Raw genomic sequence first — 26,056 nt, forward strand, 5'->3', positions numbered from 1 at the left:
GACTAATTGAAGACTAGCCAATTAGCTTTCAAGTTAGAAATTCCCCTGACCCCCTTAGATTGCACCCAGGCTCCTGGATTGAAGAGAGATTTGATACCTTGCCTCCTGCATTGATTGGCCTTGCAGTAAAGTTCTTTTCTCTAAAGCTCTTGCCATAAGTGTGGACTTCTCTGAGCATCGGGTAGTGAGCCCATGTTCCGTTAGTCTGGGCAGCCTTGTTGAGGTTTAGGACTTGTGACCATCTGCTTGATGCACTGTAGCCCCTGGTGGGCCCTCAACACCAACCCTGAGTGGCCACCTATACTGAGTTTGTCTAGAGAGTTGGCTCTCAGGTTCCTGTTTGCTAGCCATGGCACTCTGGGCTCCTCTGGCTTCTGGGGCTCCTTTCACTTTTAAGGAAGGAAACAGCTCCTGGATCAGACATCTTTGGGGTGAGTAAACTCCTTAAAATATGCCTGTAACTAAATGTGCTATATGAAGTTAGAATGTGCCTTTAGTCTAATAATCTCATCAGGACTGCTTGTTAGAGAGGACGAGACGGTTGGATGGCATCACTGACTCGATGGGCATGAGTTTGAGCAAACCCAAGAAGAAAGTGAAGGACAGGGAAGCCCGGTATGCTGCAGTCCATTGGGTTGCACAGAGTCAGACGGGACGAACTGATTGAAGACCACCACCACCACTGTGGGTTAGAGTCCCACCTAGGAGAGTTTCTTCTGTCTGATTAGAATCCTAAGGCTACAGTCCTGGGTTAAAGACCCACCCTAAGAGGACAATGTCAGAGGTTAGAGCTACTGAGGTGCTCAAATGATTGGGTTAGAGGTCTGAACACTGGCTTAAGGTTCCAGGCCTTTGGATTTAATTGCCTATGTTTGTCTGTGTCTGACTGTTTTATGTATTGGGATTGGCTAATGGGTGTTGGCTATGGGATGAATGTGGCGAGACTTTTTTCAACCTGTAATTAATGAGGGTCCTCTGAATCGGGAGATAAAACACCTTGCTCCTGGACTGGAAACTTTGCTTTATGGAGGTGATGGGGGTTTTCCCCTTTGCCTAAGGTGACAGCACAGAGGTATTGTTACAGATGGATATTCTTTGAAAAAAATTATTGGAGATATGTTGATTTACAATCTTGTGTTAGTTTCAGGTGTACAGCAAAGTGATTCAGTTACACATATATTCAATCTTTTCCAGATTCTTTTCCCATATAGGCTATTACAGAATATTGAGTATAGGAGGTCCTGTTCAGTTATCTATTTTCTATATTGGTTGTATGTGTATGTTCACCTCAAGCTTCTAATGTATCCTTGCCCACAAAGTTCTCCTATGTTAACCATAAATCTGTTTCAAATTGTGCGAGTCTGTTTCTGTTTTGTAAATAAGTCCATTTGTGTTATTTTAAAAAATTAGATTTACTTATGAGCAATATACTATGGTATTTGTCTTTGACTTACTCAGACAATCTCTAGGTCCATCCATGTTGCTGAAAATGGCATTCTTTCATTCTTTCTTATGGCTGAGTATTCTTCCATTGTATTTAGGTATCACATCTTTTGCATCTGTTGATGGACCTTTAGGTTGTTTCCATGTCTTGGCTCTTGTAAACAGTGCTGCAAGGAACATGGGGGTGCTTGTTCCTATTCAAATTATGGTTTTCTTCAGATATATGCCCAGGTAGTCTATTTTTTTTAATTTATTGGAGTATAGTTTTACAATGTTGTGTTAGTTTTAGGAATATAGCGAAGTAGTGCTTTTACACACACACACACACACACACACACACACATATATATATATATATATTCATTTTCAATTTCTTTTCTCATCTAGGTTATCACAGAATATTGATTAGAGTTCCCTGTGCTATGTAGGAGGTCCTTATTGGTTATATATTTTATATATAGGAGTGTAAGTATGTTGATCCCAAGCTCCTGATTTATCCCTCCCTCACTACATTTCCCCTTTAATAACCCTAAGTTCGTTTTCAGGATCTGTAAGTTTTCTGTTTTGTATTATATTCATTTTATCACTTTTTAAAATTAGATTCCACATATGAAGGATATATTTGTCTTTAACTTACTTCACTTAATATGACAGTCCCTAGGTCCATCCATGTTGCTGCAAATGGCATTCTTTCCTATGGCTGAGTAATATTCCTTTGTATTTCTGGACCACATGTTTATCTACTCCTCTGTTGATGGACATTTAGTTTGCTCCCATGTCTTGGGTATTGTAAATATTGCTGCAATTTACACTGGAGTGATTGTTCCATTTTCAAATTATGATTTTTTCAGGATATATGCTCAGGAGTCAGATTGCTGGATATTATGGTAGTATTATTTTCTATTGTGTCTTATTGAGTATAATTAATTTAAAATGTTGTGTTAGTTTCAGGTGTATAACAGAGTGATTCAGTTATACAAACACATATTCACTCATTTTCAGATTCTTTTGTCATACAGATTACTACAGATTATTGAGTAGAGTTCCCTGTGTTATACAGTAGGCGCTTTTGGGTTATTGCTATTATATATACATCTTAGTTGTAGATGTGGGCTTCCCAAGTGGCACAGTGGTGAAGAATCACCTGCCAATGCAGGAGACACAAGAGAAGTGGGTTCAGTCCCTGGGTCAGGAAGATCCCCTAGAGCAGGAAATAGCAACTCACTCCAGTATTCTGACCTGGAAAATTCCATGGATGGAGGGTCCTGGTGGACTACAGTCCATGGAGTCACGAAGAGTCAGACACAACAGTCATGTATGTTTATCTCAGGCTCCTAAAGTATCCCTCCACCAACATTTCTCCACTGGTAATCATAAGCTTGTTTTTGATATCCATAAGTTGGTTTCTATTTTGTAAATGAGTTTATTTGTGAAGTGAAATGAAAGTCGCTGTCTTATCCAACTCTTTGCAACCCCATGGCCTATACAGTCCATGGAATTCTCCAGGCCAGGATACTGGAGTGGGTAGCCGTTCCCTTCTCCAGGGGGTCTTCCCAACCCAGGGATCAAAGCCAGGTCTCCCACATTGCAGGTAGATTCGTTACTAGCTGGGCCACCAGGGAGGCAAGTTCATTTGTGTCATGTTTTAAAAATTAGATTCCACTTATGAGTGATAACATATGCTATTTGTCTTTCTCTGTCTTACTTTACTTAGTATGACATTCCCTAGGTCCATCCATGTTGCTGCACATGTCATTAATTAATTCTTTTTATGGCTGAATAATATCCTATTGTATATGTGTACGACATTTACTTTATTCATTCCTCTGTTAAGAGACACTTAGGTTACTTCCATATCTTCGCTGCAATTCATGGGTCACAAAGAGTCGGACACGACTGAGCAACTGAACTGAACTGATATCTTCGCTAATGTAAATAGTGCTGCAATGAAGATTGAAGTGCATGTATATTTATGAATCATGGTTTTCCCTGGATATGTACCAGGAGTGGGATTGGTAAATCATATGGTAACTCTATTTTTCGTTTTTCAAGGAACTTCCATAATGTTCTCCATAGTGACTGTGTCAATTTGCATTCCCACTGAGAGTGCAACAGTGTTCCTTTTTTCCACACTCCATCATTTGTTGTGTGCAGATTTGGGGATGATGACCATTCTGGCTGGTATGAGGTGATACTTCATGTACATTTCATTTGCATTTTTCTGATACTTAGTGATGTTGAGCATCTTTTCATATGCTTTTTGGTCATCTGTATGTCTTCTTTGAAGGAATGTTTGTTTATACACTCTGCCTACTTTTTATGGATTGTTTATTTGACACAGAGGTGCATGAGCTATTTATATATTTTGGAGATAATTGCACTGTTGTTTGCTTTGTTTGCAAATATTTCCTCTGATTCTGTGAGTTGTCTTTTTGTTTTTGGTTTCTTTTGCTGTGTGGAAGCTTTTGACTTTAATTAAAGGTCACCTGTTTGTTTTTCTTTTTATTTTCATTACTCCAGGAGGTGGATCAAAAACCATTTTACTAAAAGAAAAAAAATACTGCTGCAACTTATGTCAAACAGTGTTCTGCCTAGGTTTTCCTCTGAGGGTTTTATAGAATCTGGGTTTACATTTCAGTCTTTCATCCATTTGAGTTTATTTTTTTGTATGGTATTACAGAATGTTCTAAATTCATTATTTTACATGTAACTGTCCAGTTTTCAAGGCACCACTTATTGAAGAGACTGTCTTTTTGGTTCGCTAGTATTTTTTTCAGGATTTTTCCATCTGCGTTTTTCAGTGATATTGGCCTGTCATTTTCTTTTCTTTTCTTTTTTTTGTTTTTATGCGTGCTTCTCTGTCTGGTTTTGCTCTCAGGGTGATGGTGGCCTCATAGAATAAGCTTGGCAGTGTTCCTCCCTCTGTAATTCTTTTTGCAAGAGGTTGATAGAATCTCTAAGTGTTTGTTTGAATTACCCAAGAAGCCCCCTGGTCCTGGACATTTTATTGCAAAAGTTTTAAATCACTCTTTCAGTACTTGTGATCCGTCTACTCACGTTCTCTATTTCTTCCTTGTTTAGCCTTGAAAAGGCTGTACCTCTCTAAGAATCTGTGTTTTTCTTCTAGATTGTCCATTTTATTTGCATATAGTTGTTTGTAGTAGTCTCTTATTGATACTTGGAGTTCCACAGAGTGTATTCTTAATGAAACCAGTCCTGATTACCTTGTTGTGTGAGTATAAATGTAACGATGAGGGAGTATAAAGCAGGAAAAGTACCCTCCACCACCACACAGAAGAATGCACCGTAATCCAGCTAAGAATTTTCATGCAATAGGGCACATTCTGGTGTTTCCTCACTAAAAAGTCTAGCCTATTCTGGTATCAGCCAGAATAGCAGGGGAGGTAGTACTGAACTACTTTTATATATTTGTGCATGCGTGATGTTAAAAATGAAATTTTACCAGGAAAAATAGCCATTGGTTGTGGTCTTAAAGGCCATGGGCTACACAGAGGCCTTGGAGTGAATGTATTTCCCCTGGAAATTGCCCAGACATCTAGATTTGCTTGTCGGGTGATCTCTGCTGGAGGGTAAAGTATTTAGGTCCTCTACAAGAAAGATTAAACCCCAGCATGCTCAGAAAGGAAATGAGGAAATCAGTGTTTGAATGTGTGTGCTCCTGAATTGCTCTCTGAAAGTCAGCTCTGCCTGAGTCTAAGACAGTACACTTACTAGAAGATGTCTAAAAAATACACATAGCTTAAATTACAAATATGTTACAATAGTAACAAGACAACTGATCAGAGCACCATAAGAAATAAAATAAGGAAAGAGTTTAGTATGTTTAAAGAAATTAACAATATGTGGAACAGGGACCCCAAGTGAATACATGATGTTGGGAAAATGATGCCATAGACGTGTTCAATGCAATGGTTACCATAACTTTCAGTTTGTAACGAAACACAGTATTTGTGAAGCATGATTACATGCAGTAGAATGTTTGAAAAGTATGCCTGTCAATCAATTAAAACAAGTCATGAAGTAGAGACTGACTCTGGCTTTTGAAAAGGAATGGAGCAGCATTTTTCTCTGGGAGCACACCTCATTCTGCCCCCTGCCTTCTGTGTTATTTTCCCCATCTCAGGTTAAGTCTGGGACATGAAACTGTAAGGTTTGCATAAGGGACACTGCTCAAGAGTTTGCTGGATGTGGTGTTCCCCAGGAATCTTTAATCCAAGAGAGAGACAAAATTTGGGCCCCATAAGTGGGGTCTGGAGAGAAAACCACCATAAAATACAGGTCATTCAGAGACCTGCCCAACTTGCTCTCAGGCCAAAATGCCCAGACAGGACATTCCGTCTTATAAGCTTTGTAGTTCTCTGTGAGGTCAAAGTCTCAGTCTAAGAAGAATGGCCTCAGTTCAGTAGAGGGAGAATCTCAGGTTGGAGGGTCAGGTCCCAGGACTGGCCAGGACCATGGTGAGGTGCCTGAGTGAATAAAGAAGTATCACTAGACCCACAGATGAGGAGGCTTTACAGACCCCTGCCCCTATTCCTAACCCCAGAGGTTCCAGCAGAGTTATAGGGATGAGAAGCCTCTTCATTTCTTCTGATTTCAGCGAGGGAATGGATGGAACCTCAGTTCTGAGGATGGTGGCATCTTGGCCATCACCACTAGGAAGATGAGGACCATCAGTGCCCATGAGAGGGTCTCTCCCACCAAGGAGGAAGGCTCACAGAGTGGCGCTGCCCCTGTCAAGGAGAGATGCACAGAGAAGTGCCCTGATTCCCCACTAGGGACTCTGAGAGGTGAGGGCTTCGTTTAGGGGCAGGAGGACTCAAGTCCATAGTGCTAAGGGTCCTGGGCTCTGACAGATGGCATGGTGAGGACCCTAAGTGATGACCCAGGGACTGCTGAACGCTGAACGACAGGGGTCCCCACAGAGCCCCGCCCCTTCCATTATCCCTCAGAGATCCTGCACAGGGCAGCCATAGCCGGAAGTGTCTCTGCAAAACTTCCGTGTTGGTGGTGAAGAGCTCGGACTGATGTTCAGCGTGTTCCTGTGGCTAAGAGTGGATTCCCAGGACTGATCTGTAGGCAAGGTGAGGACCTGAATGTGGACTCAAGGGACCATTCCCCCGTCCTGTAACAAAGATAAGGCCCAAAGTCTCATCTCTGAGATCAGCAGGGGACGGTTCCTACAACTCTCTTAGGCTGATTTCTTTGGTACATCTTGATCTAACACATTCTGTAAGGTAAGCGATTACTTGATTCTGTAAATGAAGGAAACCTAGGCCCTAACTCCAGTCACCGGGAGAGCGCCAAGTGCGAACCAGGCATGGGGCAGTAAAGATGGTGACACAAAGCAGCACCCATGCACTGAATTCCCAGAATTCTCCCCTGCCGAAACTCTTAAGAGGTGAAACTTTGTTTGGAGGCTTGTGGACACAGTTCGGGAAAGGGAGGAGTGTCCGATTCTGAGAGATATGAAGATGGGGACTCTGAATGAGGACTGTAGAACACCCCGCCAGTCTTCTTCCCCCCGCCAACCCCACCCCTTCTGTCAGCTATCAGAGATCCTGGGTATCACAGCTTTGAGAGGTGAGGAAGAGAGGGCCCAAGCCACCGGATGTCCCAGTGTTCCTCCAGCAATTCTTCCCACACCTAATGAAGCTGAGCCAAATTCTGTACTTTGTGACTGAAGATAGCATTCAGTGTTCTATAAGTAGTATAGAACGAGGCATCCCAGAGGGTGCACAGTGTATAATTCCTTGGGGTTTGTGTTCTGTATGAGGAATTTAAAGATAAATCTGTGTTCTTATGTTCTTGCTACTTTTCAAAGGTTGCTTCTCAAAGCTTATAATCTAAGTGTACCAATGACATCAGTCACACTGTTGTTTATCGGTCTTAGGGATAAGAGGTTTTCTGTTGTGTAAAACAAATGGGAACCCTCTTACACTGTTGGTGGGAATGCAAACTAGTACAGCCACTATGGAGAACAGTGTGGAGATTCCTTAAAAAACTGGAAATAGAACTGCCTTATGATCCAGCAATCCCACTGCTGGGCATACACACTGAGGAAACCAGAAGGGAAAGAGACACGTGTACCCCAATGTTCATCGCAGCACTGTTTATAATAGCCAGGACATGGCAGCAACCTAGATGTCCATCAGCAGATGAATGGATAAGAAAGCTGTGGTACATATACACAATGGAGTATTACTCAGCCATTAAAAAGAATACATTTGAATCAGTTCTAATGAGGTGGATGAAACTGGAGCCTATTATATACAGAGTGAAGTAAGCCAGAAGGAAAAACACCAATACAGTATACTAACGCATATATATGGAATTTAGAAAGATGGTAACAATAACCCTGTGTACGAGACAGCAAAAGAGACACTGATGTATAGAACAGGCTTATGGACTCTGTGGGAGAGGGAGAGGGTGGGAAGATTTGGGAGAATGGCATTGAAACATGTGAAATGTCATGTATGAAATGAGATGCCAGTCCAGGTTCAATGCACGATGCTGGATGCTTGGGGCTGGTGCACTGGGACGACCCAGAGGGATGGTATGGGGAGGGAGGAGGGAGTAGGGTTCAGTATGGGGAACACATGTATACCTGTGGTGGATTCATTTTGATATTTGGCAGAACTAATACAATTATGTAAGGTTTAAAAATAAAATAAAATTGAAAAAAAAAAAACAAATGGGAAAGCTTCCATCTTATTTAATAAGCTGGTGCAAGATAGCATGGCATTACAATATGTTATTTCCTTGACAATATGAAAAAATTAAGCAGGGCAATATGTGGCATCAAGAAATACAGGGAAAGTAAGATGGATGGTATTTTGTTTCCCCATGTTTTATAGTCTGTGTTTTACAAAATTATAAGTGACTGTGTATGCTTCATTAATTCAAAAATGTAAAATTAAATTCTAAGAAATTCATCCTCGTGCTCACAGGCTCATTTATTCCCTAAATAGTAATTTAACCTCTGCTCATAGAAGACTCCATGCTAGTACTTGGAGAGCTGAGAAAAAGATCTAGCCACTGACCGTAAAATTATAGAGTCGAGAAGCAGCTGTCATGTAAAGGAAATGGTGACATGACAGCAGTCAAATGTGAATTCCCTCATGCAAGGGAGTGGTGGGCCTTGGGAAAGTATAAGTCTTCCGGTGGGAAGTAATTATAAGTTGAGTGCATGGCGGGCTGGATGAGGCTGTGGTAATCGTGACCAGGGACCAGGTTCTCACATGGTGGGATGCATAGTTTAAAGACAAAGCCTTGGATGGGAAACTGCCCTTAACAGTTCCAGGCACACTTCACTCTGTTGCATGTTGTGTTATTGTATTTCACAGGTACTGCTTTTCTTTTCTTTGTTCTTTTTCTTTACCAAATTAAAAGTTTGTGTCAGTCAACCTTGCTTCCAGCAAGTCTTTCGGCTCCATGTTGCCAACACCGTTTGCTCACTTCATGTCTTTCTGTCACGTTTTGATACCTCTTGCAATGTTCACACCCTCAGCAGCAAAAATGATGGACTCAGCGAAGGCTCAGATAATGGTTACCATCTTTTTTCTTTTAGCAAAGAGGTGTTTTTAATTTAAGATATCTATATTGTTCTGAGGCATAATACTATTGCCCACTTAATAACCTACAGTATAGTATAAACATAAATTTTATGAAAGCACTGGGAAACCAAAAAATTCGTATGACTCAGTTGTGGTATGGACTTTCCTTTGGGGGTTGAGACCCAAACCTGCAGTATTTTCTGAGTCTGCCTGTGCTTTTGGATTGTGAGTAAATCTGAGAAAAATCATGTAAAGCTGACATGGAATGTGTCCTGTGCTCTTATTCCAGTACAGGGAAACCCTATGGAGATTAGATGCTTTAATCATCTTGTCTTCTGTCTATGGAGTTTTTCAGAAATCAGGGTGGCACTCCCCTGAGGTGGGATGATGCCTTGAAGCCACTGGACTGGCGCTCTCTGCCCTCGGTGGGGGAGCCAGAGCCCACGCCACTAAAAAATAATAATAATTGAAATCAAGTTATCTTGACTGTAGTTTGGCAAACAGTAGGGAAGGAATAGACACTTGTGGGTGGTTAAATGAATGAAAGTGGGAGTGGTTTATGAAAAAGGGCAAGTGAGAGATAGGTATGTTTGGGGCCCTTCAAACATTTTGGAGCTTTGTGTTACATCCACTGAGGGTGTCTACCTCATGGTGACCTTCAGTGGCATACTCTTAACTGGGATATGCTAGTTTTCCTTGCTAACCAGTATTTTTCTGATTTATTTATTGATGAGTTTGGAGATAAGTCTACTCCTGTGAAATGACCACCACAGTTTATGCCATAAACATATCCATTACCTCCAGAATTTCCCTCTCATCCTTTTTAAGGTTATTTTTAATCGGAGTATAGTTGCTTTACAATATTGTGTTGGTTTCTGCCATACATCAACATCAATCGGCCATAGGTATACATATGTCCCCTCCCCCTTGAATATCCCCCCACCTCCCACTCCTTCCCACCTGTCTAGGTTTTCACAGAGCACCAGTTTGAGTTCCCTGCATCACACAGCAAATCCCCATTGGCTGTCGATATTCCATATGGTAATGTGTATGTTTCAGTATTACTCTCGGTTTGTCCTTCCCTCTCGTCCAGCCCTGTCACCAAGTCTGTGCTCTATGTCTGCATCTCCATCCTGCCCTGCAAATACATTCATCAGTGCTATCTCCTAGATTCCATGTATATGTGTCAGGATACGATGTTTATATTTCTCTTTCTGACTTTCTTCACTCTGTATAATAGGCCCTATGTTCACCCACTACATTGGAACTCACTGAAATATGGTCTTTTTATGGCTGAGTAGTACTTCATTGTATACAGAAACCAGAGCTTCTTTATCCGTTCGGTGATGGACATCTAGGTTGGTTCTGTGGCCTATCTATTGTAAACAGTGTGGCAATGAATATTGGAGTACATGTGTCTTATTCAGTTATGGTTTCCTAATGGTTTATGCGCAGTAGTGGGATGGTTGAGTCATGTGGTAGTTAAGTCCGAATTTTTAAGGAAACTTCATACTCTTCTCCATAGAGGCTGTATCAATTTACATTCCCACCAACAATGCAAGAGAGTTCCCTTTTCTCCACACCCTCTCCAGCATTTATTGTTTATAGACTTTTTGATGATGGCCATTTTGACAGATGCTATCTCACCCTTTATGGTTTGTATCTGGGATAAGAACACTTACCATAAGATTTGACCTCTTAGTGTACAGTATAGTATTCTTAACTATAAGCTGTATATTATATAGTAGATCCCTAGAACTTATTCATTTTATAAAATTAAACTTTGTAACTTTTCATTAATACTGAGAATTGGAATACTGCCTGCTGTATCAGTGAATAAACACTGTCAGTTATCGACAGTTGCAGCCACCACGGATGGTGAACCCTGAGGGAACACAGAATGTAAAAATATAGGATACGGGCCCCAGATATGTGAAGTTCATATCAAAGGAATGATTTCAGTGAGCCCCGATTCTTGCATCTTTCCATATATGGAAAAGTGCTGAATTCCTTAACCAGGGTTATCTGGTTTTCCTTCATTTATCTTAATCTTTTGATATTCAGACTACTGCCCTTTGTTGCAAAACTTCTATGTAACCTGGCTCCTCCCCTCCCTTCTTTGGAGGAGTTCTCTCAGGGTTACTCGAGATGCTGCCTCCTGGGTTGAAGTCCTAAACTTTTGTACCAAAGAGAACATACCTGTCAGCTTTTTCTGTGATTTTTTTTCTTTTAATTTATTTATTTTAATTGGAGGCTAATTACTTTACAATATTGTAGTGGCTTTTGCCATACATTGACATGAGTCAGCCATGGGTGTACATTGTTCCCTTTCCTGACCCCCACTCACACCTCCCTCCCCATCCCATCTCTCAGGGTCATCCCAGTGCACCAGCCCTGAGTACCCTGTCTCATGCATAGGTTGTGAATGTTTTTTAAGTCTACAATTCCTTTGCATTCACCCTCCCATAGACCATGGCAACCACCACTCTACTCTGTTTTTGTGACTTTGACCATTTTAGATTCTTCATATAAATGACATGCAGTATTTGTCCTTCTGTGTCTGGCTTATTTCACTGTAGCAGCAGGTCCTCTAGGTTTATCCATGCTGTAATAACTGGAGAGATTAGCTTCTTTTTAAGGCTGAATGGTGTTCCATTATGTGTATATTTTGCACCTTCTTTATCCATTCATCTGTCACTGGACACCTAGGATGCTTCCCTTTCTTGGCCATTGTGAGTAGTGCTGCAGTGAACATGGGAGTGCAGAGCTCTCTTCGAGGTCCTGATTTCAGTTCCTTTGGATAGTAGTGGAATTGCGGAAAGTATTATGAGTTATTTTTGATTTTTTGACGAACTGCTACACTGTTTTCCCTGTAAATTGGCTGTACCAATTTATATTCCTACAAGCAGTGTTGAATATGTACAGTTTACTAAGAAACTTGCAAACTGTCTGCCAAAGTGGCTCTACCATTTGCATCACCACTACCGAGGAATGAGAGTTCTTGTTGATTCACGTCCTTAGCAGCATTTGGTGTTGCCAGTCCTTTGAATGCTGGCCATTCTGAAAGGCATGTCGTGGTATCTGCTTGTTTTTTTTAATTTGCAGTTCCCTAATGGTATATGATGTGGAGCATCTTTCCATATGCTTGTTTGGCATCTCGGTATCTTCCTGGGCAAGGTATCTATTCCTATCTTTTGTTCATTTTTTATTAGATGTTAGTTTTCTTCTTATTAATATTAAGAGTTCTTTGTATATTTTAGATTAGAGCCTTCATCAGACATGTTTTTTGCAAATATTTTCTCCCAGACTATGGCTCATCTTCTAGTTCTCTTGGTGTATTTTTATAGAGCAGCAGTTTAAAGGCACTGAAATCTAGCTTATCAATTATTTCTTTCATGGATCCCCATCACTTTTTTCTTTGATGATATTTTGTTGATTGGTTTGCTATGTGGCACATAGGATCTTCAACCAGGGTTTGAGCTCACAGCCCTTGCACTGGAGGCACAGTGTTTGTAAAATTTTAGCTTTTTTATTTTGTGTTGGGGTATAGCAAATTAACACTATTGTGACAGTTTTCAGGTAAACAGTGAAGGGACTCAGCCATACATATACACGTATCCACTCTCCCCCAAACTTCCATCAGTACTGCCACATAATATTAAGCAGAGTTCCCTGTGTTATACAGTACATCCTTGTTGCTTATCCATTTTAAATATAGCAGTGTGTACATGTCCATCAGAAATCCCCTAATTATCCCTGTCCCACATCGTTCCCCAGCGGCAACCATAAATTTGTTCTCTGAGACTGTAAGTCTTTCTATTTTGTAGTTAAATTCATTTGTATCATCTCTTTTTAAATTATACATCTAAGATATGTCATATAATATTTCTCCTTCTCTGTCTGAGTCACTTCAGTCAGTATGATGATCTCTAGGTCCATCATGATGCAGATTGGCGGTTGCCACAAGAGGGAGTTGGAGGATGGATGAAATGGGTGTAAATGACCAAATGGCATAAACATTCACAACTTTCACTTACAAAATAAAGAAGCCCTAGTGTTCTTTCCTGTAGAATCCCAGGGACGGGGGAGCCTGGTGGGCTGCCGTCTATGGGGTCACACAGAGTCGGACACGACTGAAGCGATGTAGCAGCAGCAGCAACAGCAGCAGGGATATAATGTACAGCATGGTGACTGTACTTAATCATTGCCATTGTTAAGTTGCCAAGTGGTTTCCTACTCTCTGCAATCCCATGGATTGTAGCTTACCAGCCTCCTCTGTCTGGAATTTTCCATGCAAGAATACTGGATTGGGTTGCCGTGTCCTCCTCCAGGGCATCTTCCTGACCTAGCAATTGAACCCACATCTCCTGCATCTACAGGCAGATTCTTTACCACTGAGCCACCAGGGAAGCACATAGTTAATAATACTGTATTGTATATGTGAAAGTTCCTGAGAGAATATATATGTTTTTAAACCGAGCTATAGTTATTGTGGGATTTCCTGGTGGCTCAGATGGCAAAAAATCTGCCTGCAATGTAGGAGACCTGGGTTTGATCACTTAGTCAGGAAGATCCCCTGGAGAAGGGAATGGTTACCCACTCCAGTGGGTAATTCTTACTTGGAGAATTCCATCGCTAGAGGAGCCTGGCGGGCTACCGTCCTTAGGGTCAAAAAGAGTTGAACAAGACTGAGCAACTAACACTTTCTCTTCATTTTCATAGATGATGTACAATATTTTATGTTTCAGGGACACAACAAAGTGATTCACAATTTGTAAATGTTATGTTCCATTTATACTTGTTATAAAATATTGGCTATTTCCCCCTTGTTTTGCAGTATATCATTGTAGCTTATCTATTTTATACATATTAGTTTGCACCTCTTAATCTTCCATCCCTGCCCTTACCCTCCCCCTTGCTGCTCTCCCCTGGTAACCACTGCTAGCTTGTTCTCTGTATCTGTGAGTCTGCTTCATCTCCCTAGTCTGTTTTATTTTTAATTCTCCATATAAACGGTATTATACAGCATTTGTCTTCCTCTCTCTCACCTATTTCAGTTAACATAATGCCTTCTAATCAATCCATGTTCTTGAAAATGGCAAAAGTTCATTCTTTTTTATGATTGAGTAATATTCCATTGTGTGTGTGTGTGGATCTTTTCAAATTAGTGGGTTTTTTTTTTTTTTTTCATTTTTAGCAGTAATTTAAAGTAAGTTGAGCGCCGAAGAATTGATGCTTTTGAACTGTGCTGTTGGAGAAGACTCTTGAGAGTCCCTTGTACTACAAGGAGATCCAACCAGTCCATTCTGAAGGAGATCAGCCCTGGGATTTCTTTGGAAGGACTGATGCTAAAGCAGAAACTCCAATACTTTGGCCACCTCATGTAAAGAGTTGATTCATTGGAAAAGACTCTGATGCTGGGAGTGATTGGGAGCAGGAGGAGAAGGGGAGGACAGAGGATGAGATGGCTGGATGGCATCACCGACTCGATGGATGTGAGTTTGAGTGAACTGCGGGAGTTGGTGATGGAGAGGGAGGCCTGGCGTGTGCAATTCATGGGGTCACAAAGAGTTGGACACGACTGAGCGACTAAACTGAACTGAAACTTTATTCCAGCTTTAATGCAGATTATTCTGACTTTAAGGTAGCATCACATGGCATACTTCTGAGTACATTCCTGAAAAATTCTTTTGTACTTATTTCTGTTTTATAGATCTATGCAACCTCTGGCACTGTGGAGGCTATCATCTGGGTTCAGATCACATAGCAGTGAACAAATGGATATCAGAACTTTAGAAATCATTAAAGCAAGAGACCACAGTGATCTTAGAGTAGTGAACTGAGTGTTGCCATTAGTGTTCATGTCTGGATGATAAATTCTGTTGCAAATGCACCCTTAGGTAGTGTGAAGGGGTAGTTTTTAGGGAAATGAATTGTCAGAGAGAATACACTGCCTCAGTATGGGCTGCCGTTCTTTTTCATAGTTGTGGTTTGCCAATGAAATGTATCATCCCCAACTGGACCTGTAGAATATTGTGCTGGAGGGTCCCTGCCCACCTCACTAAGTTCCTTATTAATCCATTTCAGCGCCACAGTCTGTGCTTTTTGTCTGACTCCTCACTGTCTCAGTGTGGGCTCAAAGGTCCAGCCAAAACTCCTGATTATCTGGTGGCTGGGAAGGACTATCTCTTCATCTCACACTGGCTCTGCCAGACAAAGGTGCCTTCTTAATAAACAGGGAGGTTGGACCTGGATGGGGTCACTGGCAGAGAGTAGATGAGGCTGGAGGGGAAGGGGAGATGAGCAGTGGAAACCCTTAGACTCAGACAAGCATCGAGTACCTGATGGAGACCATGCAAATTAGTGGGTTCTTTTTTTTTTTTTTCCTTTCAGATATACACCCGGGAGTGGGTTTTCTGGGTCATGTGTTAGTTCTGGTTTTAGATTTTGAGGACCCTCCTTACTGTTATCCATGGTGGCTGCACCAATTGACATTCCCACCAACAGTGTACAGATCGTGTCCACATGCTCATCAACATTTACTTCTGTTCTTTTTGGATGATAGCCCTTCTGATAGGTATAAGATAATACCTCATTGTGGTTTAAATTTGCATTCATATGATGATTAACGATGTTGAACATCTTTTCATGTGCCTCTTAGCCAGCTGTATGTCTTCTTTAGAAAAATGTGTATTTAAGTCTTCTGCCCATCTTTTTCTTGATTTTTTAAAAACTGTTATATCAACTATTTATATATTTCGGATATTAACCCCTTATTGGTTATATCATTGGCAAGTATTTTCTCCCATATGGGAGGTTGGCTTTTCATATTGTTGATGGTTTCCTTTGCTGTGCAAAAGCTTTTAACTTTAATTTGCTTTTATTTCCCTAGCTTTAGGAGACAGATCCAAAAAACTATTGCTATGATTTATGTCAAAGAGTGTTCTGCTCATATTATCTTCTAAGAGTTTTATGGTTTCCACTCTTATAGCTAGGTCTTTAATCCCTTTTCAGTTTACTTTTGTATATAGTGTTAGAGAATATACTGATCTCATTCTTTGAGAGCTACATGTCAAAGAATGAGATTAGAGCATAAATACAATTTGGTAATGTCAGAAAATTAAATGTGCTTTTACATTTGAGCCAGTAATTCAGTGTTTTCAGAAATTAACTCTGAAGAGACATCCACAACCATATGAAAATACGTAAATGCCTATGCACATGTTAATTGAGGGAACATGATATATCCACAGAGTGGAGTACTACGAAGCTATAAAAAGGAATGAGTACAATTTTGTAAACTAATATGGAGTGCTTCCATGATAGATATAGATATATAAAACAATGTGGGAGTCTGGGGCTAATGTCGATGATACCAAGTACAGTGCCTTCCCATTCTTGTATGAAAAGGCTTTGAGAGCTGAAGAAGAGAGAGCCAGAGCCAGAGCTGCAGCCAGGGCTCCTATGATGCCAAGGCCAGTGCACTTTCCAGAGCATGTCCAAATTTCCTCCCACCCCTAGTGAAGTCTGAGCAGATACTTCACATTGCATTTCAAGAAAGCAGGCAATCTTTACAGTAGCGGAGGGCCACGGTGGGGCTCATGGAAATTCAGCATATAACGTATTTGTGTTCCTATACAATATGCACAAATTGGAGGTTTTTCTTTTCTCTGTTTTTAAATGTTGTTCCCTTTAATTAAAGATGTGTTTAGCTTCAGAGTCCAAGTATACTAATGGCAGAGCTCCCACATGTACTGCAGATTATCAAGTCGAAAAATAAGAAATTTCATATTACATAGCACAGACTAAAATTCTTGAATCATTTCTTGTCATTCGGAACAAGATAACATGATATTGGAATATGGTTTTTCTTTTGTGAAAATGGAAATTTTTCCACAGTGAAGTCTGTGAGATTATCAGATACAGAAAAAAATCTTAAGAGGTATTCACTTCTTCATTTGTTTTATTTGTTTTAGTCTTTCTTTGTAATATTGAACTTTATTTACCTGGATTGGCTTCACTTATTTAAGAATGTGGGAGAAGTGAAATCCCAGTAAATTGCTTTCTTGCACATTTGCACTGTAATTGTTCAAATATCAATTTAGCATCTGCTCTTTGGAAGGCTTCTGGGTGGTTTTGGGGATGCTAAGAAAAATAAACTCAACCCCTTCTTATAGAATTCTAGAGTCTAAGAGCAGCATTCATATAAAGGAGCTGGTGAACTGAGATCTAGGGGCCCAATAAAAATGAGGTGTAAGGAGGTGAGGGGATTGAGGGCTTCCTCATGAGGAGTCTAGTGTAAATACACTGAGGCAAGGCACTTGGAGACTTTAGGACAATAAAAGTCTGGCAGTAGAAGGTAGTTTTAAGTTAGGCTACAGGGCGAGCCCACCAGGGAGGCTGTGGAAACACTGAATAGGGGTCAGACCCTCAGATGGCGGGTCTCAAAGTTGAGAGACTTAAGCCTGGAATGGAAAACCACCCTGAAAAATTGCTATGGAATTATGGGGCTTCCAAGGTGGTTCAGTGGTAAAGAACCCACCCACCAATGCAGGAGACATGGGTTCAATCCCTGGGTCAGGAAGATGCCCCTGGAGGAGGAAATGGCTACCCAATCCAGTATTTTTGCCTGGAGAATCCCATGGACAGAGCAATCTGTTCAGTCCATGGGGTAGAAAAGGGTCAGACACAACCGAGTGATTAAAGAGCAACAGGAGTAGACCAGAGAGAAATCCCCCCTGGGGAGGGGATGGAATGTGCCCTGTGCTCCTGTCCCAGTGCCCGTGAACACAGTGCACAACCTAGATGTTTCATGCACATCATCTCCAAGGAGATTCTGTGAAATAAAAGTAGTAGTAGAATGAACCCGGAAACTCAGAAGCCAGTGGGCTGACACTCTTTGCTGTGAGTCGTGGAAACAGAGCTCATTTTATTGAAAGGGCATTCCATTCAGCGTTTTTGGCTACGTTGATAATTCCACCAAAGTCTGTGAGGTGAGTCTATTTTAAGTGATGGTGAAATTGATGAAGATGGGGGCTTATATTATTTAGTTACTTATTTATTTGGCTATGCTTGGTCTTATCTTTGGCATGCATGATCCTTGATCTTCCTTGCAGCCTGAGAGTTCTTTAGTTGCAGCATGAGAAATGTTTCAGTTGTGGCATATAGGATCTTTAGTTGTGGCTTGTGAACTGTTAGTTGCGGTGAAGCTGTTGTCTGTGGGACCTAGTCCTCTGATCAGCAGTGGAACCCGGGCCTCCTGCATTGGGAGTGCAGAGTCAACCCCTGGACCACTAAGGAAGTCTCTAGGAGTTGTTCAGATGAAAGAGCAGCTGGGAAGGAAGACAGAATTAGTCTCAGAATCAAATTTAGATTCTTTGAATTTCTTTCAGTTAAAAAAGTACCCCCACACTCAAAATACAATCTAGTAATGGAAAGGAAAGATTCTTTCTAAACAGCATTTTGGACTGATTTGGTGTTCCATGTCCGAGAATGCCACAGATTCTCTGACATCTCCTGGATTTAAAAGATTCCTCAGGGTCGGTGGTATCCTCCAGGATGAAACTGTTCATAATCATAGTAAAAACAGATATTGTGTAAAGTCCAGTGTGGTCCAGGCCATGTGCCAGGTGCTTTAGCTACATGCCACTAGCCCTACAAAAGCCACTTCACCGGAGGCTCCCCGAGTTTGGGGATGGACCCAAGTCCACACAACTGATAAGAGACAGAGCTGGGACTAGAGCGCTGGTCTGAATTTGTCCACAGCATGTACCCTTCCACTTGTCCTGGCCTGAGGTGCTCATGAGTCAGTTAATTCACTGTCTTCTAGCACTCCAACATGTATCTTGAGTGACAGAAAGGACTCTGTGACGAAAACACTGGGATGGAATACATAGCCAAGGCAATACAAACACCAAAATAATTAAGAGGTGTGAATAAAGGAGAGAAGGAGATAATGCTCAGTTATCAAATGATCAACTGCATGCGGAAATTCAGACACCCTCAAGTGATCGAGGGCTTACAAGATTATCTGGCGCTATCCGTCTATGTAGAAAGTAAACATTTTATTTGTTTTAATTAAAAATAGTTATTTCTATTTTTTGACTGCTCTGGGTCTTAGTTGTGACACTTGGAATCTTTGTTGCCACATGCAGGCTCTTTAGTTGTGGAATGTGAGATTTTAGTTGTGGCAGGAGAACTCTTAGTTGTTGAATGTGAGATTTTTAGTTGTGGCATGTGGGATCAAGTTACCTGACGAGGGATCAAACCTAGGACCCCTGCATTGGGAGCGCATAACCACTGGACCAACAGGGAGGTGCCGAGAGTAAATATTTTAAAACTACCCTAAATCTGGTGACTCAGATGGTACCGAATGCGCCTGCAATGTGGGAAACCTGGGTTCGATCTCTGGGTTGGGCACAATCCCTGGTGGAGGGCATATAACACACTTCAGTATTCTTGCCTGGAGAATCTGCATGGACATGGGAGCCTGGCGAGCTACAGTACATGGGGTCACAAAGAGTGGAACATGACAGCGATTAAGCACACACCCTAAATCTGGCTGAAGAGCAGTAATATATCACCTCTATCTCTTTGACATCATAACATCTGTCCTGAGCTCCTTAATTTCTGCTGCATTTTCCTAATCTTACATCACTTTTGGGACTGAGACCCATTTTCTCCAAGATTTGCTATAGGGTAACTGCTCACTGTTTGTAGGAATATGCATTCCCCAGGAAGACTTTAATCGAGGGACAGAAGCTGATATGGGAACCTCCATGAAGGAGGAATAAGGAGACAATCACCCCTGAATATAGTGGTCACCCAAAGACTAAGAAGAGGAATCTTAGATCAGTAGAAGGAGCAGTCCCAGGCTGTGGTAGATGTAGTGAGGATGCTAAGCAAGAGGAATCAGAAGGACTCAAGTTGCATCCCCACTGTCTATTCTCAGAGGCCCCGATGGACTAGGATCATATGAGGATCATCCTGATTTCCAACTTGGAATTCTCAGGAGACTAGGACCTTGATGTAAGACAAGAAGCTTCATAAGACAGAGAGTGGAGTTACAGGATTCCTCATATGTCAATGTGAGGACCTGAAAGTGTACTCACAGTAGCACACCCTATAAAAGGATGCCCTGGAAAATCACTGATGCTGTGGTCCCTAGGAAGCTTGGGCACAGATGTCTGGTTGATTTCAGTCTAGAAAGTTTTAGCGAGGTGAGACCTCTGTCTAATACAATCGGCTGCAGTTTCGCAGAGTGAGGGACCTGAATCCAAGGAGGACCTCACATGCAATGCTGAGTCTTAGCGGGGACCCCTGCAGACGGAGCCAAACAGAATTCTGTAAATTCTTAGCCCTGAGAAGCCCACAGGAGCTACATCTGAGTGGTCCGCTCATTCAACCTGTGTGATCTTAGGGAGGGCTGAGTCTCCTCTAGCCAGATCAGAACCCAGATCTGCAGAATGGGGTGTCTTGAACATAACTGGACATAAGGTGAAGACCATTAGTGCTAGTGAGAGGATCTCTCCCCCAGCGAAGGAGGCTCACAGAGTGGCAACCCACCTGACAAGCAGAGATGCTCAGGGCAGAGCTGGCCTCCCACCACTAGGCACTTGGGAAGGCAGCGGCTTTGTCTGGGAGCTGGAAGACTCGGGTTCATAGGAGGCGGCATCCTGGGCTTTGATACAGTGCACAAGGAAGACCCAAGGACGGATGAATATTGAGCTACTGGGGTTCCCGTAGCACGCTGTCCCTGCCGTTATCCCTGAGAGACCCCACGTAGGACCTTACGCAGCCCCCCTCCACTTCCGCTTTGAAAGTCAACGGATTGACCGGTAGCCGCGGTGATTGTTTGGCGGAGACTTAGTGTCCAGGACTCATCCAGAACCAAGGTGAGGACCTGAATGGAGCTGAAGGGACTTTCCCAACCCTCCTAGTAATAAAAGTGACCCATCCACATCCCACCCCTGTGATATGGCTCTTATGAGTCTCTCGGAGCTATCGGCTGAATGTGGTCTAGAGTGTCTCAGGCTACGGTGTTGGTCTGTGGGGGTAGGCCCGGATTCTACCCCTGGAGGAGCTCTAGGACCTAGATGAGGGCCCTGAGGGCTGATGAGCAGACTTCGACACCGCCAAGGGGGCCACACTGAGCGGCCCCCCTATACTGGGCTCTAGGATGCCCTGGGTAGAGCTGGCCAATTGTGGTGCCCCCTGGTGTCCACTGGAGGTGGTTTTGGGGAAGTGAGAGCCTTGCTGTAATGGAATAAACCCAGTTCAACAAAGGGACCTAGTCCCCAACAATATTAATGGCTGTGACACTGCGTCAGGATGGGGTCTCCTCCCATAAGAAATGGAGTCACAGAAAGCGCCAGTCCTATTTTGAGGACTGGGAGAATCGGGCGTTTTGACATGACATTTCCCAGATCATCTCAGGGAAGGGAGACACCAGGTCAAAGTGGGGAGCGTCAGGTTGGGAAGGGAGAGTTTCAGGTTCCCTTGTGGGATGGTGAGAACCTCTGGGGCTGTGGGGATGTTCCACACCACATCATTCAGACCACATCCTCCCTGTCGTCATCCCCTTGAGACCTCAAGAATACATGGCAGTTCCCACTGCGGGCTAAAGGGGAAAAGCAACACCCCTCAGACCACTCCGCCCTGGTCCGAGGGGTGTGGTCTGAGAAATTTTTCTCTGGTCAGAGAAATTTTACACCCTGTCATAAGTCAAATGTAGACCTTTGTTGCTTCTGTGTACTGGCTATTGTAAAGAGTGCTGCAACGAACATTGGAGTACAAGTGTTTTTTAAGTTACTGTTTCCTCAGGGAATATGCCCAGTAATGGGATTGTTGGCTGATGTGGTAATTCTAGTCCTAATTTTTTATGCAGAGTGAATTAAGTCAGAAAGAGGAAAGCCAATATTGTATATTAACACATATACATGGATTTCAGAAAGATGGTACTGATGAACCTATTTGCAGGGCAGCAGTGGAGATGCAGACATAGAGAACACACTCGTGGACACAGTGGGGGAAAGAGAGGGAGGGACAGACTGAGAGAGTAACATTGAAAACATACACATTACCATATATGAAATAGATAACCGGTGGGAATTAGTCGTATGACACAGAGAGCTCAAACCCAGTGCTCTGTAATAGCTTAGGGGAGTGGGATGGGGTGGGAGGTGCGAGGGAGTTTCAAGAGGGAGGGGACATAAGCTATACCTATGGTTCATTCTTACTGATGTGCGGCTGAAACAAACACAATACTGTAAAGTGATCATCCTCCAATCAATAGTAAATACATTTAATTTTAAAAAACATAGAGAAGAAAAGAGAAGCAAAAAAATACTATAGGCCTTGAATTGGGATCTGTGTGGGACCACAGGGACATCAACCTGCCTGTAACAGCACCTGTTCTTAGAAGACTGTGTTTGATAAGATAAGGTCATCTTAACTTCCTCCTGTTGGGACACAGAGTGATTGGCTTTTACTATCACCCAGGCATCAATTCAGGAGAAAGTGGAGCTTCTCTGCCAGGAGCCTAGTTGAGGAACCTGAGTGAGTACTCAATGCATTTATCCCAACCCTTGGATTTCAGCCCAGGAAATCTCAGGGAAGGACTGTCAGGTTGAGCATCTACTTCACTGCTTTATAGCAAGTGTAGGGGAGGGGAAATGTCTAGTCTGAAGGTGCAGCCACCAGTCAGCAAATGGAGAATGGTGCCCAGTGTTTTAAGGAGCCAAGGTAAGGACCTTGAATGATGATCCCAGTGAACTCGGGATGGAAAAAACCCTACTGAGCTCTCAGCACTGGGTATCCCCTTGGAGGGAGGTGGACTGAGGCATCCTTTCACTTGCTTCTGGATCATGTGGAGGTCTAAAGTGTCTGTATCAGAGTAGCAGAGAGAAGGGTGCACAGGGTCTGCCAGGACTTGACATGGTAATACTAAAGATGAGCTGAGAGGACCCCACTGCTGGGACCTGCTGTCACCTCAGTAAATCCAAAGCAGGGCTGAGAGGATGCAGAGGAAATGTCTAAGGCCTCTGTTCTTCCTCTGTGGGATTATGTGGGGACAGGCTGAGCAGGAAAACAGGAGGCTTGTGGGTTCCTAGGGCAGTGTCCTCAAGGACACCTGCAGAGGTGGCCTTTGACTAGGCCAAGGTAGAATCTCCCTGTTTTAAGGTGCTCATGTCACCTCATTCTCCATCCTCCAGGTGCCCCAATCTCCTGTCTACTGGCCCAGAATCCTGCCTGTAGTCCCTGACCACAGCCATCATGCCCCGTGGGCAGAAGAGTAAGGTCCGTGCTCGTGAGAAACATCACCAGGCCAGGTCTGAGATCCAGGTTCTTCATGATCAGGCCACCACATCTCGGGGAGAAGAGACCACCTCCTCCTCCCTTCCTGATTTGGAGAGTGCTCCCTCAAGCTTGTCTGCTGCTGGCACCCCCAAGGGGCCTCAGGGAGCCCAAGGCACCACCAGTGCTGCTGCAGGTGCTATACCCAAAAGATCTGGTGGTGGTGGCACAGCACGCTCGAGATCTGGTGTAGGTGCCAGGGGCCAAGTTCAGGAAGGTGAAAATTCCTCCCAGGCCTCCGCTGCTGCTGCGAGCTCTCACAGAGATCTTCTGACCAAGAAGGCACAGATGTTGGTGCAGCACATGCTGTATAAGTATAAGATGAGGGAGCTCATTAAGAGGTCTGAAATGCTGAAGGCAATCGGTAGAAGGTACATGAAGCAATTCCCAGAGATCCTCAGCAGGGCCTCTGAGCACATGGAGATTGTGTTTGGCCTGGTGCTGAAGGAAGTCAGACCCAACAGTCACTGCTATACCCTGGTGAGCAACCTAGATTTCAGCGACAGTGAGTCTATGAGAGGTGACTTGGGGCTGCCTAAGAATGGTCTTCTAATGCCTCTGCTGAGTTTCATCTACCTGAATGGCCCCCGTATCTCTGAGGAGCACATCTGGAAGTTCCTGAATATTCTGGGCATCTATGATGGAAGAAGGCACTTCATCTTTGGAGACACCAGGAAGCTCATCACAGAAGATCTGGTGCGGGAAGAGTACCTGGAGTACCGCCAGGTGCCTGGCAGCAATCCCCCTCGCTATGAGTTCCTCTGGGGTCCTAAAGCGCTTACAGAAACCAACAAGAATAAAGTCTTGGAGTTTTTGGCCAAGGTCAATGATACAGTCCCTGATGCCTGCCTGGCACAGTATGAGGAATCTTTCAGACAGGAAGTAGAGAGCACCGGGGCCAGAGCTGCAGCCAGGGTTGGCACTTCTGCCTCGGGCATGGCTGGCACTTCTGCCTCGGGCATGGCTGGCACTTCTGCTTCGGGCATGGCTGGCATGTCTGCCTGGGTTACTGCAGGCATGTCTGCCTCGGTCTGGGATGGCCCTTCTGCTGCAGCCCAGGCTGAGTATCTTGCCTCAGCCAGGCCTGGCATTTCTGCTGCAGCCAGTGCTGGCCCTTCTGCCTCGGCCAGTGCCCACGCTAGGGCCGCATCCAGCCACTCATCTCGCCCCTAGTGTCGTCTGAAGGCCGTTCTTCACTTTGTGGTCAGAAAAGCCTGTCAACCTGTGTTCCTGTGATTTCTCCACCCCCCCCCCTCGTTTTCAGTTCTTTGTTTTTTCAACAGAAAGTTTATTTAGGTTCATGATAGAAGTATTTGAGTAAAATGGGTCCCACACACCTTGCTGTTTGTGAAATTTATGAGTAACAATTTTGTTTTTTGAAATGCATATTGGAAATCCTCATATCACTTTTGTGATCCCGGATGAGAATAACATCACTTTAGGATAAGAATATCCTTAGAAATGTGAAAGACACCACACTAATAGAAGCTCAGAACATAGATACATAGAGAGATAGCCAAAAGTTCTTCAATTTTTGGTTTGCTTTACTCTCTGTTTAGTCTCCCTTTTTGTAAATATAAAAGATATATGCTTGGATCTGCTTATGGTTTTCAAGATTGTTTGAAAATATAAATTAAAGCAAATGATTTATTTGTGGCTCTTCTTTTACACAAACATTAATTGAGCATCTGCTTTTAAGAAGTCTTTCATGCCTGTACTGGCGATGTTTAGTCAAAGAAACTCCCAGTTTCTGCCCATTCAATTATAGTTTCCAGGGAAGCTGTCATTCTATGGAAGAGGCTGAGAGACTCTCTACTTCAAGAAGAACAAAAAAGAAGCAGGGTAAAGAGTGGGTGGAGAGAATGTATTAATTTGGTTTCATTGCTAAGCAGAATTTTGGCTGATTGGGGAGGTTGGGTCATTTTTTTTTTTCTTTTGGTTAGAACGCTGCATAGTTTCTGACATCTGATAGATGCAAAAAAAGAAAAGAAACCCAGCTGATGTAACATCTGAGGTCAAGATCATCATAATAACTGCGATTGCCCCTAATTTCTCAATAGAGACAGGTGCTGTGACAGATGCTTTCCATAAATACCTGACAAGGCAGGGTTTATCAAACTCACTTCACAGTGGAGAGCCCAAGGCTCATAGAGTTAGAGTTTGGTTTTGTGCCAAAATACTTAAGGCTGGTAAATGACAGAGCTAGGACTAGACTGCTCTAAACTACTGTAGCGTACATACTGTTCTTCTCCCCTCACCCTGAGACATACCCTTGTCTTGTCTTTTAAACAAGTACTTTTAACATTTGATATTTCATTTCCCTTGTGGCTCAGCTGGTAAAGACTCCTCCTGCAACGTGGGAGACCTGGGTTTGATCCCTGGGTTGGGAAGATCCCCTGGAGAAGGGAAAAGCTACCCACTCCAGTATTCTGGCCTGGAGAATTCCATGGACTCCATGGACTGTACAGTCCATGGGGTCACAGAGTCAGACGTGACTTTCACTTTCACATGGTAATTCTCTCTTTTGGACTTCCCTGATGGCCCAGGGAAGTCCAGATGGTAAAAGCCTCTGCCAGCAATGCAGGAGACCCTATTTAGATCCCTGGGTTGGGAAGATCCCCTGGAGAAGGAAATGGCAACCCACTCCAGTACTCTTGCCTGGAAAATCTCATGGACAGAGGAGC

General features: G+C 43.1%; 1 protein-coding gene and 1 pseudogene across 1 annotated transcript; one reads left to right on the forward strand and one right to left on the reverse strand.

Annotated features, from left to right (window-relative positions):
* Nucleotides 1-171: 171 nt before the first annotated feature.
* LOC113887787 (melanoma-associated antigen B4-like) lies at nt 172-25,015 on the forward strand. The gene is made up of 2 exons (XM_027535003.1): nt 172-431; nt 23,231-25,015. The coding sequence occupies exon 2, from the start codon at nt 23,292-23,294 to the stop codon at nt 24,543-24,545; it is 1,254 nt and encodes a 417-aa protein (XP_027390804.1). The 5' UTR covers nt 172-431; nt 23,231-23,291; the 3' UTR covers nt 24,546-25,015.
* On the reverse strand, nt 14,654-15,491 carry LOC113887996 (annotated as a pseudogene).
* Nucleotides 25,016-26,056: the final 1,041 nt, after the last annotated feature.

Source organism: Bos indicus x Bos taurus, chromosome X, assembly GCF_003369695.1.
Source record: "Bos indicus x Bos taurus breed Angus x Brahman F1 hybrid chromosome X, Bos_hybrid_MaternalHap_v2.0, whole genome shotgun sequence".
Taxonomy (NCBI): domain Eukaryota; kingdom Metazoa; phylum Chordata; class Mammalia; order Artiodactyla; family Bovidae; genus Bos; species Bos indicus x Bos taurus.